At 41.3% G+C, this 18,486-nt stretch overlaps 1 protein-coding gene across 1 annotated transcript in view; it reads right to left on the minus strand.

Moving 5' to 3' along the window:
* Positions 1-581: 581 nt before the first annotated feature.
* Positions 582-18,486, minus strand: part of LOC126210003 (apoptosis-stimulating of p53 protein 2-like) — a 664,157-nt gene continuing 646,252 nt past the window's right edge. Inside the window, exon 3 of the mRNA XM_049939110.1 lies at positions 582-832. Coding sequence (XP_049795067.1) covers positions 582-832 — 251 coding nt within the window. The remainder of the gene's footprint in view (positions 833-18,486) is intronic.

Raw genomic sequence — 18,486 nt, forward strand, 5'->3', positions numbered from 1 at the left:
ACAGAATAAGTCATTATTTTTTATGTCATTAAACGGTGAGTTAGGTCTGGAATCTACGCATTTATAAGCTTAAAGTTACTCACAATGCCTATAATAATGTATAATTTTGATTTTTATGTTTCTTTCCAAAATTGTCGCTCGTTTCCTTTTAAAGCTGAAAACTGTTCCTATTCACCCGATTTTACGGCATTTAGGCAAGGCGCAGGATTGGGACAACCACTGAACCTTGCAGGACTGCATATTTAATGTGAATCCACTCGGAATATAGTGTCTAAAATTTGAAAATGGTCAAGACCCTTTTTGCTTAAGGGTAACGACGATGAAGAAGATGATGATAATAATCATGATGATGCTGATGATGAACTTCAGAACCTTTGCTGGCTCTATGTGAGATTTTGGTTCGGAAAACTGCTGCTGTTGCTACGACACACGAACATTCAGAATTCATCCATGAGCCCGAGAAAACGCAAATAAATTCACAAGTGCAGCAACAGCCTCTCACAAAAGTCAATAATTCAGGAAAACTACCAAATACACACATACATTGTCTGAGCAAACTTCAAAGCACCTGATGGCTGTAACTATATACTCATGTGAATATAGCTGAAGAAGAGGAAGAAGGACGGGTGCTGAGGAGTAGACGGTGTGCCGTACTCACCTTGCGACGGGAGGGGCGTGTGGGGGCTGAGCCGCCTCTGGTTGTCCAGGTCGAGGTCGTGCTCGCGGTCGTGGTCGTGGTCGAGCGTGTAGCGCAGCACGAGCCTGACGGGCCCGCGGCCGCGCCACTGCTGCAGCACCTCCAGGGGGCGCTCCGAGTCCGACAGCGCCCGCTCTGCAACACGAGACACGACCTCTGAAGATGACGCGCTCTGCCCGCACCGAAACGATCTCATAAACCACTTCTTGTGTGGCACATACACTTCCAGCCACTAAAATCACATCGGGAATGATAGTAAATAGTAAAGTTATAACTGAAACTTCCTGGCAGGTTAAAGCTGTGTGCCGGACCGTCACTCGAACGGGACCTTCTGTGAAGTTTGGAAGCTAGGAGACGAGATACTGGCGGAACTGTGAGAATGGGTCGTGAGTCGTGCATGGGTAGCTCAGTCGGTTGCTGGCACGGTAGCTCAGCACGTTCGGTCAGAGAGCTGCTCGCCCTCTGTAATAGAAAACAATCAACTTGAGCGGATGTCTTGTGACATCCGCCCAGACCAAACACAACGAAAAAAAAAGGTCGGTAGAGCACTTCCTGCGAAAGGCAAAGGTCCCGAATTCGAGTCTCGGCCTGGCATACAATCTTATGGTGCCAGGAAGTTTCACACCAGCGCACACTCCGCTGCAGAGTGAAAATTTCGTTATGGAAACTTTAAGTTATTGTGCGAATACATTATAGTAGCAGTCCCACATGCTGTTCATTTTTGGAACACAACCAACGACCATCTTCAGACAGAAGTGAAGACACTTTCTGCAGGACCTGACTATCATTTTGCAGGACAATGCTCAAACACGTACAGTGCAAGCTGTAAACTGATATGTTTGACTGATGCGGCTGCTAAGTGCTATACCACCTACTGCACTCCCCTGACTTAATCCCTAGTAAGTTCAACTCGATCTCTAAACTGAAGGAATCACTTCACGGCAATCGCTCCAGAACTGCTACAAATTTGTCGGGCAATAGACCGCGCCGCTCGAACTGTCAACACAGCTGGCACTGCTAAGAGTATCCTAGCACTTCCACATCGTTGGCAACGGACTATACACAATGCTGGCGACTACTTTGAAGGTCGCTAAAACTTTGAAACACGTATCTATTTTTTACGAGCTGTAAATAAATAGTTGCTGCTATTAAAGTTGCAACCCCCGTATTAATAAAAAATGGTGGCGTGAAAACTGTTATTTCTTGTTGGATTTCTTCAATTATTAAATTAACTAAGGTCATGTAAACTTTGTTAATGCCTGTTGATGGTTTTATGTATGCTACATCAAAGGGCGTACCTGCTGTATTTTTACATCATCTATATTCTTCATTTTTCTATACACAAAGGTTGTGTTATAATTTTTAATTGTTTCTTATTATTCTTTTGCAAATCTATCCTGTGTAATCTGTAACCTGAGTAAAGAAGAGACTGTGATGCGTACGTCATACAATGAGCCGCGCGGTCCAGGGCGCCTTGCCTCGGTTCGCTCGGCTCCCCCCGTCGGAGGTTCGAGTCCTCCCTCTGGCATGGATGTGCGTGTTGTCCTTAGCGTAAGTTACTTTAAGTTAGGTTAGGTAGTGTGTAAGCCTAAGGACCGATGACCTCAGCAGTTTGGTACCATAGGAACTTACCACATATTTACAAATTTCATATAATTAGCTTTGCTACATGTGACTAAGTTACAAGCTGAGTCCAAAATTTGTTCGTTAGCTACTATGACGCCATATTGAAGTTTTAATATGTGTTTTTATTACACGAATCTTCAAAACTTTAACATCTTGTATCTGCTAAATGTCATTATTGTAATGTACTAGATGTAATTTATGCCTATGTTATATAATATTGTCTTCGTGTCTGATTTTATGTCTTATACTCTTCAGCACCGAAGATGGTCACATAGGTACCGAAATCGATTTGCTATAATAAATGAGTTCAAACGTCTTACAACCAAATATATAACTTTTGTTGTTTACAATACAGAAAATGGTTTACCATAAGGAAGCATATGTAGTGTATTATTCTTCTCAAAGCTGTGATTCCTTCCGTTTACAGTTTTTGACATAATGATGGAATACACCGATCACCGAGCGAGGTGGCGCAGTGGTTAGCACACTGGACTCGCATTCGGGAGGACGACGGTTCAATCCCGCGTCCGACGATCCTGATTTAGGTTTTCCGTGATTTCCCTAGATCACTTCAGGCAAATGCCGGGATGGTTCCTTCGAAAGGGCACGGCCGATTTCCTTCCACATCCTTCCCTAATCCGCGCTTGTGCTCCGTCTCTAATGACCTCGTTGTCGACGGGACGTTAAAACACTAATCTCCTCCTCCCTCCACACCGATCATACTTAATGTTTTATTAAAAGCAGCAGTCCACATCGAAAAAAATTATTTTTAATTCTGGCCAGCAGTTTCAGTCTGTAACACTATCATCCAGTGTGCGGAGCCACTACGTACTGCCAGCTAGTACCTGTTGTGATCTGAGCGGTTCGTGACAGGTACCGGTCGGTACTACACAGTGGATTCACGCGTTGGCTACTGGAACATTTATCCGAGGATGGTCTTGTAGACTGAAACTGCTAACCAGAATTAAATTTTTTGTTTCCACCGTCTACACTACTACTTTCATTTGAATCTTTCCGTGTTGTCTGTTTCTTATATGAAGCGTTTTCATCTTTATTTTTCTCCTCTGGTGATCTGTATTATCCATTAGGCGCTCACTCGAGCAATGTTTTCTCTGCTACCCTCTCATTTTCAATTGTTTCGAAAAAAAAAAAAATGGCAGAGGCACCTATAGTCCGGTTTGTCCTGCTGCTACAAATTTAATGCCAGTAAGCTCCCTCACCGCCGATTCTTTAAAGAATTGAGCTCCCACGAACAAAAAAGTTTCAAATGTCTGATTACAGACGAGCTAATATGTTAAATGTTTGACATTAAGCATGTACAACGTCATTATCATAGACTTACACTACATCCTAATACCTGAAACTTAGATACGTGTTCAACTGATTTTCAATTACGCATTGTTTTAAAAGGCACTGTGAACTTTTCCTTAAAAGCCATAGTTCTGGTTGTATTTTCTGATATTTTCAAGTTTTAGAGTGTACCTGTTGAATGCAAACGGTATAGAATAAATTGTAAACCATCCTCCGTCTTTTGTAAAATTATTTGACCATGAGCAAAGAGTACAGTATTTAATTGTTTTTCTAGGAATTAATTTTATTCCCGTGTTAACTTCTTGTTTCCATCGGCTAACAATGTCGTTAAAATAGAGATGGAATAAAGTCGATGACAGACTGCACCCTTGCCGTACTCCTCTGTTAATTGCTAATGGTCTTCTTCTCTCTTTGCCTGTACTAATGAAAAATTCATTTATTTACAAATTTTTTATCACTTGTATTAAACGTTTCGAGTGACTTCGTCTTTCCATTATATTCCACAGCATGTATCAACTGACTCTGCCGAAGACTTTTTCATAATCTACAAAAGCAGTTTGAGTCTCCAGGTTATTTTATCGTGTCGGTTCAAATTATCTCCCGCGCTACTGTGATACTTTCACTGCATTATCACACTTTTCTAAAATCATTTTGTTCCTCCAATAAGAGGTCGTCAGCTATTCTTTTCAGTCTGTTATTAATTATTCGTGCTTACAATTTATAGCCGGTGTTCAGCAGACTAATTCCCCTGCAGTTTTCCCAAGCATATCTAATTCCTTTTCTATAGAGTGATGTTACTTTCGCCACTCCCCAGGAGTCAGACATCGTCTTCAATTTCCACCATTCATTTCATAAATGAAACAGCTGTTGTTTCGTTTTTACGTCGCGTGTTTATGCGGAGAATATGGCGGCCAATCCAGACCCATACCAGTAGCCTCTGGATACCCTAGAGTCAGAATGCGGTCCCCAAAGTGCTCCTCCAGGAAATCAAACACTTCGATGGGGTTGAGCTCCGTCTTGCATGAGCCACATATTGTCGAAATCAGGGTCACTTTGGATAATGGAGATGAAATCATCTTCCAAAACCTTCACGTACCGTTCGATACCGTGACATCAGGGAGTACCGCACCGATTATTCGGTGACTGGATATCGCATACCACATAATCATCCGTTGAGGGTGAAGAGACTTTCTGATAGCGAAATGCGGAGTCACAGTCGCCCAAATGAGCCATAGACATCGGTAAAATTTCGTGGCGTTGGTCTGTAAAACTGTTAATGTGGCAATAGGTTTGTTTATAAATAAATAAATCTTCTGCTACCAGTCACGATTTTCTTTATTTTACTATTCACACGACGCGTTTCGAGAAATAATTCCCATTTTCAAGTGCGTTTTTATGATGTGTGTTAAGCCATTTCTTTTGATGTTGTCAGTGTGTGTGAGTCTGCTTCATTTTGTTGACTTTTACTGTAATACATAAGAAACGCGATTTTTAGTTGGGTATCAATTCTTTCTGTGAGGTTAGTGGCTAAAGTTTGAGAACAATTTGTACTTACAATTTTCTAATGGTCCATTTGTGTAGAGAGTCACACACACTTAACATCACACACAACTTGTACATTTTACACATCGAAAATATCTTATATAAACAAAACAGTTACAAAGATCTTCTTATAGGTAGTTCACAGAGATAACATTATAGGTCTTCCACAGATTATGATATGCTTTTGTACAGACGATAATTTATCTTTACAATTTGGCTCATGAATTACTTATACTGATTTTACAATTGTGCTTATTTCTATGTTTTACTATTCTTATTTAAGTATATTATCGAAACATCTGAAGAAATTCACTGATTCACTGATTCAAGTTTTTCATTTAATATTTTATCTTCATATTTTCTGTAATGTGAATATATCTCCAGTTCTTCAAGCAAATCCATTTTATGTCCTTTATCTAGTCGGTGGAGTACTTTGACATTTTGCTTTATTTTTCCAAGTGGGTGTCCTGTATTATGTATGTGTGTTGCTATTGCTGATGTAGTGTGTTTGTTGTGGTGTATGGTCTAATGTGCTCTGTGTACCTGGTGTTGATATTTCGGCCTGTTTGACCTATGTAGAACTTGGAGCATTCCTGGCATGTTACCTTGTATATTCCAGAGTCTGAATATGGATCATGATTACACTTTATATTATGTATTAGTTTCTGGTGTAGTTTATTGGATGTAGAAAACCCAATTTTTACTCTGTGATTTTTGAAAATATTTGCAATCTTCTGTGATACATTGCCTATGTATGCAATGCTAGATAAATATTTGTTTTTCTCTTTTTCTTCTGTGGTGCAGTTTGTACCTGGGTTTCTCTTCATTTTGTCTAAGATTGTGTCAATCATGGAAGCATTGTAACCATTGGCAACTGCAATCTTCTTCACTGTGTTTATTTCTTGTTGCATATTTTCTTGGTCCAATGGTATTTTTGTTGCCCTATGCAGCATTGACCTGTAAGCTGCCTGTTTATGAATATTTGGGTGACATGAGGTTGCAGGGATTGTGGTGTCAGTCATTGTGTTTTTCCTATAAATTTTGAATATACATGTGTTGTTGTGTCTTGTAATATTTAGGTCCAGAAAGTTGATACTTTTATTTTGCTCATGTTCCACTGTAAATCTGATTTTCTCATTTAGATTATTGAAATGATTAAGAATGTCTGTGATGTCTTTGGTATCTCCTTTCACTAACAGTAGTGTGTCATCTACATATCTCCTATAAAATTCTATTTTCCTTAGGCAGGGTTCTTGGCTGTCAAATAATTTTTGTTCTAAGTGATTTATGTATATGTCAGCTATGGTACCTGATATACATGATCCCATTGCTAGGCCATCTGGTTGCTTATAAATGTTGTCATTAAAGGTAAAGTAGTTGTAACTTAGGGTTAGCTGAAGGAGTTCCATAAATTCGACAATCTCTGTGTATGAAAGTTTCTTGTGTAGCATAAGGTTCTTTTGTATTACTGTTAGAGCTTCTTGTATGGGTATGTTTGAATAAAGGTTGGTGATGTCAAGTGATATAAATTGTGCATCCTGGGGGAGCTTTCTGGTTCTTAGTTCTTTGGTTAGAATCATGCTGTTTTTTATGGAATATGTTGTTTCATATGTATAATTTTTCACCAGTATGTTATTCAGTTTTTGAGACAGTTTGTATGCTGGGCTGTTTATAGAGTTGACCAGAGGACGTATCGGGTATCCATTTTTGTGTATTTTTGGCTGTGCTCTTAGGCGTGGTGCTTTTGGATTCATACATGTAAGGTATTTCTTTTCAGTTTCTGTCAACAGGAAATGTGTGTTCTTTAATTGTTCCTTAATTTTACTTTGGAATTGTTTGGTTGGGTCTTTTTCAATGTGCTGCGTGTTATTAGCAGCAAAAAATTCATTTGTTTTGTCTATGTATTCTTTTTCTTTCATCACAACTAATGTATTACTTTTGTCTGACTTTACAACTATGGATTGGTTGTTTTTCAGTTTATTATTTATAGATTTTAAAGTTTTTGTATCATTTATTGTATATTTAGATCTAAACTTATCTTTATTCATTTCTTTCTCAAGAAGCTTGCTTACTTTGTGACCTATTGCTGCTTTTGTATTTGAATTTAATTTTGCAGCATCTGCTGCACTTTTAGTTGCAGCTATAACCTGTTTCAGTGTGTGGTTGTTGAGGTTAGGTTCTACGTTGTATTTTAGTCGTTTTTGGAGTAGATCGTTTTCTCTTTGGTTAATGTGGCCACAACATTCTAACATCAAGAATTCGCCAATGATTAAGAAAAAACGTTAGTTAATTTTCAAGTGCAGCCACATCACTCCATAAAAACTAATAATTAAAAAAATTACCAGGTACAGAAAGACATAATTAAACGAGAAGAAATAGTAAATGATTACACAGCTCTTTGCAACGGGACTGTGTTCTCTTCCCAACGGGACCAACCGACCGCCGTGTCACCCTCAGCCGACTGGCGTCAGCGATTGCGGATATGGAGGGGCACGTGGTCAGCACACCGTTCCCCCGGCTGTTGGCAGCTTTCGTGACGGGAGCCGCTACTTCCCAGTCACGTAGCCGCTTAACTGGCTACACACGGGCTGACTTGCCAACAGCGCTCGGCAGAACCAGACGATGACCCATCCAAGTCTAGCAAAGTCCGACATTGCCTACCTTCGGTGATCTGGTGGAAATCGGTATTACCACTGCAAAAAGGCCGTTGGCACTCTTACAGACAGAATGAAATAGTGTTAACCGTAAAATCAAACTTGTAAATTTTCCAAATAAAATAGCTTTCTGCAGTAAATTCTTTATGGCTGCAGCTGAAAAATTGTGAAAGAAAAACATAAAAACTTCAAAAACTACTACATGAGGTTACAAGATCTATATAACAGAATCTTTTCTATTTTCCTATTTGTGATTAATTTTCTTAAAAATTGAAATTTATATAGGGCTATATAGTAAAGCATTTTCTTTGTTGTTTGACACAAAGAAAATAAAAGAAACCGCATTACTGATGCTCTATCTTGAGGAACATGTCTGGCCAAGAGATGAGAAACTGTGTTTGCTGTCACCAAAAAATAAATTTAAGTATCAAAAATTCGCAACAGAATGTGTCAAGCCACGCCAGATACTATTCCAAACCTAAACATAAAGAAACTATACCCATATGCAAACAGCGGTGTAACATAAAAACCGAAAAACAACACATTTATGAGGCAAATAAAAAACAAGTACAGCTGAGAACAGGTCAAATACAGCAAAGGTGTCAAAAAGACGAATATGCCACTATTTTACCGGAGTAAATTCTAAACATAAACTCAGCGCAGGTGTTGTCCTAACATCTTTGGGTTGCAGATGAAGTCTCGTATTTAGACTTGTGACCGCTTTTTGTTGGCCGTAAACTGACGTCAATATATTCCTAACAAATACAAAATTTGTATGTACATATTTCAGAAACAAAAACGAAAAGCGGGGAGAAGACGCCACAACTCTGGTGGAACACGTTTGGGGATTAAACAAAACAAAGATTGTGACGGATCCTCTTCAATTCATTATTACACTACTGGCCATTAAAATTGCTACACCAAAAAGAAATGCAGAAGATAAACGGGTAATCGTTGGACAAATATATTATAAGAGAACTGAGATGTGATTACATTTTCGCGCAATTTGGGTGCATAGAACCTGAGAAATCAGTACCCAGAACAACCACCTCTGGCCGTAATAACGACCTTGATACGCCTGGGCATTGAGTCAAACGGAGCTTGGATGGCGTGTACAGGTACAGCTGCCCATGCAGCTTCAACACGATACCACAGTTCATCAAGAGTAGTGACTGGCGTATTGTGACGAACCAGTTGCTCGGCCACCATTGACCAGACGTTTCCAATTGGTGAGAGATCTGGAGAACGTGCTGGCCAGGGCAGCAGTCGAACATTTTCTGTAGCCAGAAAGGCCCGTACAGGACCTGCAACATACGGTCGTGCATTATCCTGCTGTAATGTAGGGTTTCGCAGGGATCGAATGAAGGGTAGTGCCACGGGTCGTAACACATCTGAAATGCAACGTCCACCGTTCAAAGGGCCGTCAATGCGAACAAGAGGTGACCGAGACGTGTAACCAATGGCACCCCATACCATCAGGCCGGGTGATACGTCAGTATGGCGATGACGAATTCACGCTTCCAATGTGCGTTCACCGCGATGTCGCCAAACACGGATGCGACCATCATGATGCCGTAAACAAAACCTGGATTCATCCGAAAAAATGACGTTTTGCCATTCGCGCACCCAGGTTCGTCGTTGAGTACACCATCGCAGGCGTTCCTGTGTGTGATGCAGCGGCAAGAGTAACCGCAGCCACGGTCTCCGAGCTGATAGTCCACGCTGCTGCAAAGGTCGTCGAACTGTTCGTGCAGATGGTTTTGCAAACGTCCCCATCTGTTGACTCAGGGGTCTAGACGTGGCTGCACGATTCGTTACAGACGCCTGTCATCTCGACTGCTACTGATACGGGGCCGTTGGGATCCTGCACGGCGTTCCGTATTACGCTCCTGAACCCACCGATACCATATTCTGCTAACAGTCATTGGATCTCGACGAACGCGAGCAGCAATGTCGCGATACGATAAACAGCAATCGCGATAGGCTACAATCCGACCTTTATCAAAGTCGGAAACGTGATGATGGTACGCATTTCTCCTCCTTACACGAGGCATCACAACAACGTTTCAGTAGGCAACGCCGGTCAACTGTAGTTTGTGTATGAGAAATCGGTTGGAAACTTTCCTCATGTCAGCACATTGTAGATGTCGCCACCGGCGCCAACCTTGTGTGAATGCTCTGAAAAGCTAAAAATTTGCATATCACAGCATCTTCTTCCAGTCGGTTAAATTTCGTGTCTGTAGCACGTCATCTTCGTCGTGTAGCAATTTAATGGCCAGTAGTGTAATTTTGGCAATCACGGGAACACAGCATAAAACTCCATTACAGTAAATTTTTAATTTAGTTGATAAAATTTGCAATTACGTGCTTTATGACGTATGCAGTTGCAGCAGGGAAGATTAGGTTAGAAAAGGACACTTGGCCCGAGTAGACTTCAGTTATGCAAGTCGTATTAAATGGCTCTGAGCACTATGGGACTTAACTTATGAGGTTATCAGTCCCCTAAAGTCGTATTAAGATTTGGTGCCAGTAGGTTTGGTCAGTACGGAAATACTCCTTGAACACAGATGGGAATCCTTGGAGGGAAGAAAACGATAGTTCAAATGGTTCAAATGGCTCTGAGCACTATGGGACTTAACATCTTAGGTCATCAGTCCCCTAGAACTTAGAACTAATTAAACCTAACTAACCTAAGGACATCACACACATCCATGCCCGAGGCAGGATTCGAACCTGCGACCGTAGCGGTCGCGCGGTTCCAGACTGAAGCGCCTAGAACCGCTCGGCCACTTCGGCCGGCTGGACGATAGGAGTATTTACGCGTCCGGTACTGATGAAGTTCAGGGAAATGGCATTTCAGAGAGGCTGTGTAGCGATCAGACGACTATCTCGTGTCGGTAGCGTAAGGAGAAAATAAACAGTATGAGGGCTCGTAAACAACTGAGGCATAGGCCCAATCATTTCTCCCTCGCTCCATTTGTGGGAGGAACAAGTAAGGGGATGACTAACAGTAATACAAAGCACTCTCAGCCATGCACCATACAGTGGCTTGCGGGTTGTGTGTGTAGAAGTTGTGAGCTGCCGACGCCTAGTGGGCAGTTCCGCTACCACCACTGTCCATAAAGAAAAGCTATGCCGCGCCGTTAGATCGATGTCATCATTGACATGGCGAAGATACGAGCGTCGAGGAACGACCGGTGGATAGCGTCACTAGCAACATAAAAACGTTACCCATACAGAAGCACAGAAACTGAAAAACTAGAGATTTCCACAGAAACAGGTGTTTTAGGGTCGGGATTTTCGTGTTATAACTTTATATTAAAAACTATGGAATATTAGTCCACAACTGGAATTTTTATCATCCACGTAAGTGTAACTGTGCAATATGCTACACAAAAGTCTCTGCAACTACCATACACGTTACACTGTAGTACTGCTGTTCAGTTTTGACAATGACGTCATAGTCGACACGATTTATATACACTCCTGGAAATGGAAAAAAGAACACATTGACACCGGTGTGTCAGACCCACCATACTTGCTCCGGACACTGCGAGAGGGCTGTACAAGCAATGATCACACGCACGGCACAGCGGACACACCAGGAACCGCGGTGTTGGCCGTCGAATGGCGCTAGCTGCGCAGCATTTGTGCACCGCCGCCGTCAGTGTCACCCAGTTTGCCGTGGCATACGGAGCTCCGTCGCAGTCTTTAACACTGGTAGCATGCCGCAACAGTGTGGACGTGAACCGTATGTGCAGTTGACGGACTTTGAGCGAGGGCGTATAGTGGGCATGCGGGAGGCCGGGTGGACGTACCGCCGAATTGCTCAACACGTGGGGCGTGAGGTCTCCACAGTACATCGATGTTGTCGCCAGTGGTCGGCGGAAGGTGCACGTGCCCGTCGACCTGGGACCGGACCGCAGCGACGCACGGATGCACGCCAAGACCGTAGGATCCTACGCAGTGCCGTAGGGGACCGCACCGCCACTTCCCAGCAAATTAGGCACACTGTTGCTCCTGGGGTATCGGCGAGGACCATTCGCAACCGTCTCCATGAAGCTGGGCTACGGTCCCGCACACCGTTAGGCCGTCGTCCGCTCACGCCCCAACATCGTGCAGCCCGCCTCCAGTGGTGTCGCGACAGGCGTGAATGGAGGGACGAATGGAGACGTGTCGTCTTCAGCGATGAGAGTCGCTTCTGCCTTGGTGCCAATGATGGTCGTGTGCGTGTTTGGCGCCGTGCAGGTGAGCGCCACAATCAGGACTGCATACGACCGAGGCACACAGGGCCAACACCCGGCATCATGGTGTGGGGAGCGATCTCCTACACTGGCCGTACACCACTGGTGATCGTCGAGGGGACACTGAATAGTGCACGGTACATCCAAACCGTCATCGAACCCATCGTTCTACCATTCCTAGACCGGCAAGGGAACTTGCTGTTCCAACAGGACAATGCACGTCCGCATGTATCCCGTGCCACCCAACGTGCTCTAGAAGGTGTAAGTCAACTACCCTGGCCAGCAAGATCTCCGGATCTGTCCCCCATTGAGCATGTTTGGGACTGGATGAAGCGTCGTCTCACGCGGTCTGCACGTCCAGCACGAACGCTGGTCCAACTGAGGCGCCAGGTGGAAATGGCATGGCAAGCCGTTCCACAGGACTACATCCAGCATCTCTACGATCGTCTCCATGGGAGAATAGCAGCCTGCATTGCTGCGAAAGGTGGATATACACTGTACTAGTGCCGACATTGTGCATGCTCTGTTGCCTGTGTCTATGTGCCTGTGGTTCTGTCAGTGTGATCATGTGATGTATCTGACCCCAGGAATGTGTCAATAAAGTTTCCCCTTCCTGGGACAATGAATTCACGGTGTTCTTATTTCAATTTCCAGGAGTGTATATGGTTCCGACAGCGATGTTAGTGGTCAAAGCAGAACCGCTCTTTCGCCGTTTTCAATACACCAGTTTCCGACTGGGCTGTAGAGCTACACTGAGCCACAGCGCCAGAGATCGCGCTAGAGATTCATTATTACGTATTTTTGCACGAGTTGGCATTACAGTGAACTTGGAGAAATCTGAATCTGGTCGTTCTCAGGTGAAATTTCTCGGTCACATTATTTCTACAGAAGGTATTCTTCCTGATCCAGAGAAACTAGACGCTATTCGTAATTATGCTGTTCCTTCCACAAAACGTGATGTTCGTAGTTTCCTTGGTGTCTGTAATTTTGTTAGACGCTTTGTTAGATTGGATGATTTGGCCACACCTCGTTTAGACATTTCAGTTATGCACACTTTGGTCCCAGAAAATGCTTTCATAAATTACGAGAAAATTGTTACTTCAGTAATATGGAAAAACGTATTCGATCTGTTCTTGCCAAATGCAAATTATGTCAAAAGGCTAAGCCTCCAACGATTTCTCACAGAGCACCGTTGTTTCCTATCATTCCAGCGAAATTAAAGGACATGGCTGCAGTCGATTTGTTCGGTCCAGTGGTTCGTTCTACTAATGGTTTTGCGTACATTTTCGTAGCAGTGGAATTGACATCAAAATATGTGTGTTTTACACCTTTACGCAAAGCAACAGCTCGTTCAGTATCTAATGCTTTCATCAAACATTTTCTTAAAGAAGTTGGTCATATTGATAAGGTTATATCAGATAATGGATCACAGTTTCGCTCTAAAATTTGGCTTCGTACTCTACGGCGTCGTAAGATTAAACCAATTTTTATTTCACTTTTTCACCCTCAATCTAATGCTTCAGAGAGATGGATGAAGGAAATCAATAAATTGTGCCGTCTTTATTGTCATCAGAATCACAGAACTTGGGATCAGTATCTTCATATTTTTCAAAACATTCTGAATGAACTTCCTAATGACTTAACTTCTTTACCGCCTCGATTGATATTAAAAAATAAAGCACAGTCAAATTGCATTTCTGAAATAGTTCCTTTTCCGCCTACACGGAAACTGCGGCATTCTGAAGTTGTGAACCTGGCTCTGCAAAATATTGCATCTGCGGCTGCTAGAAGAGAGAAATCAGCGAAACGTCCTGGTCGTTTAAAAATCTTGTCAGTTGGTCAAAAGGTATTAATTAAGTCTCACCGTTTGTCTCACAAAGGAAAAGGCTTGTGTCGCAAATTTTTTCTGCTTTGTAACGGTCCATATAAAGTTCGCAAAATCATTCATGATAACACTGTTGAAGTAGAAACTCTTAAATCACGACGCTCTAAAGGAATACATCATATATCAAACGTTAAAATTTTTGTGGAATGACATACTTGTGAGAAACTAATAGCTATACGTAAACATAGAGAGAGTACAAGGATACCGCGCTGTCTTTGTCGGCGGCACATACTCAAAGCAACAGTCAGTCTGCGCGCCGCACAAGGCTGTCGTTGACCGCATACAATCACCTTCTACGTCACGCGTCTACAGCTGATCGAGCGCTCAGTGCGAATGCACTGACAGACGTAAACAAATACACAGTCTAATTTCTCCGACTAAATTCTGTATAAAGCTATGGTGACTTTATAAATTATGTTATTAACGTTCAGTATTTTTCAGGATATGGTTGTATAAAATATTTAAGACCTTCAGGTAAATTCTGTGCGTGTCCGACGTTAAGACGACTTGCTATGGAGAAAATTTCAGGAAGAATGTAATTTAAAAAAAAAAAAAGTAATAAACTAAAAAAGGGTAACTATTAATTGAGTTTATTTTTCAGGTAACATAATTCCACTTAGGTACGTATTTTAGATGTAATTTGCTCGCGATTACGTGATTCATACTTTGTGCTAATTTCATGTTCTATGAATTTACTTGTGAAGCGACGTGCTTGTGTACATTTGCTGATTTTGACAATTATTGATTAATGAACAGTGTTATTACTTATGTATATTATGCATCGCTTGGCTGCTATGCCTTTTCACTGATGTCATATTCTTTTTATTATGTGCCTGCTGTGCTTATTTATTTAAATTGTAATTGTCAACTGATTAATTGTGCTGACTGTGGTTATGTATGTAAGTTATACTTTGTGATTTATCTGCTTGCGCCTTCATGTTTACTTATTAAGGTCACATATGAACATTTATTTGCTTATGCTGATATGATGATAATGACCTGTTTATTATGTAAGATACATATTTGCTGCTTTGCGTATGGATTGCATATTAACACATTTCCTTTTGTTGTCATAACTACTCTTTAATTTGGTATATAGAATACTGATATACGGTGTACGAACATGGAGTTTAGGTCACACCATGGTGTTAATTATAGATTGTTCGCTTGACGGAGACTCGTTATAGGGATTGTGCTGCATCCACTTGTTGACATTCTGTTCTCTACTGGTATATTGTCGCGCTATTGCATGTTTTGCTTACGCTCAGTGCCTTATATTTTTAAGATAAGAAAATGAACTGCTATAATTCTACGAACGACATTGGTACAAGAAACTGCATAGAAGTCACATGAGCTGGAGGTTTTATGGAAGCTGTATAAATTTATGCTAATAGGAAGGAAGCTAACGACATGACATACCAACACTAGGTTAGACCATTGACAGTTATTACACTGCATTTTTCGTGAGTAATTGAAATAGGAAGTGACACTTGACACAAGAAATACTCCACATGTTTGCTTCTGTTTGCCATGATTCTTGAAGTGGTGTACACACTGTGAAATATTATGATCATTAACACTCTGTAATCGTACTTAATTACTGAAAGTTCTTCGAACTAAAGGCTGTTAGAGGTCATGTATGCATTTATTTTATTTAAGGATGGACAAGGAACCGAAATGTATCTTATAATTTATAATGAGTAGAAGATTTGGGTCAGATGGATTACACAGAGGTTGTGTGTGGACACTGTGTCTTCGGATTGTATGGGATGATGAACTGAAGTTGCACTAGGATTTTGTCTGTACTTGTTCGAGGAGACTGACTAGAGGAAAGAGTTGTTATGGAAGTGAAATGATATTGGTGCTGAGGTTTATATGTATCGACGTATTGAAGAGGTATTATTGAAGTATTAAGATTAAGTGATGATTATTGGAGTTTTAGTGGACAAGAGGTAAGGTAAATGATATTGATGATAAGGTTTATGTGTATCGACGTAAGAGGTATTATTGAAGTATTGAGATTATGTGATGCTGATGATTATTGGAGTTCTAGTGAATAAGAGGTAAAGTAAGTGAGGAGCATTTTTTTTTTTTTGTTGGTCTATATGGAACAAGGAGGATGAAGATGGCAGACTAGAACACTCAAGTAGAAGGAAGATTGTCTACACACACACTTTGTTAAATCACTAAGCAATATATACTTTTTTTTTTGAAGAGAGGAAGTAATTGCATATCTTGGCTCACTGACAGTTGTTCAGCAACCGTACATTTTGATCTGGCTTGGCAAACATTGGTCTTGACATGATGACTATGATGTTGACTAACTATTATTGACTGTTATACATTGCTGCCACTACTACTTGATACACATGATGAACATAAAATTTTGACAGAATTGCATTTACACAGTTAACACTATTCAATTACACAGTAGTACTTAATGTGGATGAAAGATGAGTGAGTGTGTTTTGTGTGTTTTCCTTTTATAATCCCAGAGAAGTGATCCCAACCTAACTCCTAAATATTATTTTACTTGTTTGTTGTGGCTTGCACTGACACCCATAAATATTATAGGTTTACTGCTATTTGTGTATTGTAATAGTTAATATGACAATTATCTGATATCATTTGTGTGTTTATTATTATTTGTATGATGAACTGTCTAATTAGTGATAGTGAATATTATGGACTGTTACCTGCACTTGTTCAACATAATGGGTGCCACTTGGAAATGTTTAATTTGTGTTAATGAACTTTGAGTAACTGACTGATTAGTGATAGGGAATATTATGGATTGTTATTTGCACTTTTTCTACATGATTGGTGCCACTAGAACATGTTTAATTTCTGCTGATGAACTGTGTGATTAGTGATAATGAATATTATGGACTGCGGTCAGCACCTGTTCAACATTGCTGGGTGCCACTGGTGGACTGCTTCTACTGAAATGATGTCACTTGTTGGTGTCTGCACCTGCTCAACATTGCTGGTGCCACTGATGGAACTGCTTATACTGAAATGGTGTTACTTGTTGATGTCTGCACCTGCTCAACATTGCTGGGTGCCACTGATGGACTGCTTCTACTGAAATGATGTCACTTGTTGGTGTCTGCACCTGCTCAACTTTGCTGGTGCCACTAATGGAACTGCTTATACTGAAATGGTGTTACTTGTTGATGTCTGCACCTGCTCAACATTGCTGGGTGCCACTGATGGACTGCTTCTACTGAAAGGATGTCACCTGTTGATGTCTGCACCTGGTCAACATTACTGGGTGCCACTGATGGACTGCTTCTACTGAAATGATGTCACTTGTAGGTGTCTGCACCTGCTCAACATTGCTGGGTGCCACTGATGGACTGCTTCTACTGAAAAGATGTCACCTGTTGATGTCTGCACCTGCTCAACATTGCTGGGTGCCACTGATGGACTGCTTCTACTGAAATGATGTCACTTGTTGGTGTCTGCACCTGCTCAACATTGCTGGGTGCCACTGATGGACTGCTTCTACTGAAAAGATGTCCCCTGTTGCTGTGTGCACCTGCTCAACATTGCTGGTGCCACTAATGGAACTGCTTATACTGAAATGGTGTTACTTGTTGGTGTCTGCACCTATTCAACATTACTGGGTGCCACTGATGGACTGTTTCTACTGAAAAAATGTCACTTGTTGGTTTTTGCACCTGTTGACCATTGCTGGGTGCTACTGCTGGAACTGTCAACTACTTGTTTCTTGGGCTATGGAAAGCGTTTATGTGAATATTTGTATAAACTGATTTTTTGTGTATTACTGTTGTGAAAAGTTATGAGACTCTTACCTGCACATATTCGTCATTGCTGACGCTATTGATTGAACTGTTTAACCACATAATACTTGTGTAAACTATTATGTAAAGTCACATGTATGAAAGAATTTGTATTGCTTACTGTATTTTATATATTAGGTTATTGAAAGGTCAGTGCAAAGCCAAAATTTTATCTAGTATGTTATATTTACGTATTAATATTATCTTTTATTTTTGTCTGTATTTTTTTGACGAATTTGGTGGTATTTTCACCACCAATGCTGGCAAAAATACCATCAAATTCTAGCCCGTGGAGGAAGGGCATATGAAAGGTGGCTACACTGAGCCACAGCGCCAGAGATCGCGCTAGAGAGTATTGTTCCGCCGCCTCCACTGGCAGTGATTATTGAGATGTCGTAGTGGGCAGTGCTTGTCGAGGACTCGTAGTAGTCAGTGTGTGTTGAGATGTGCTAGTGGGCAGTGTTTGTCGAGATGTTGTTCCATGTTTTATGCAGTTGTTTGATGGGCTAGACAGCAGATGGTTCAAATGGAAACACTGTAATGATCAGAGTGCTTTTCGTCAATATATATGAAGGTAAAATATTCCGTGTTTTTTTTCATTATTTCAGTGTCTTGAATAATGCGTCATTACAGGTTCAGTCAACAAACCATCTGGCTTGTGTTCTTGTATTAGAGTGTAATTCTGGTTTTCTTGATTAATTATGGTATTTCTATTTTCTTT

The sequence above is a fragment of the Schistocerca nitens genome, chromosome 10, assembly GCF_023898315.1.
Source record: "Schistocerca nitens isolate TAMUIC-IGC-003100 chromosome 10, iqSchNite1.1, whole genome shotgun sequence".
Lineage (NCBI taxonomy): Eukaryota > Metazoa > Arthropoda > Insecta > Orthoptera > Acrididae > Schistocerca > Schistocerca nitens.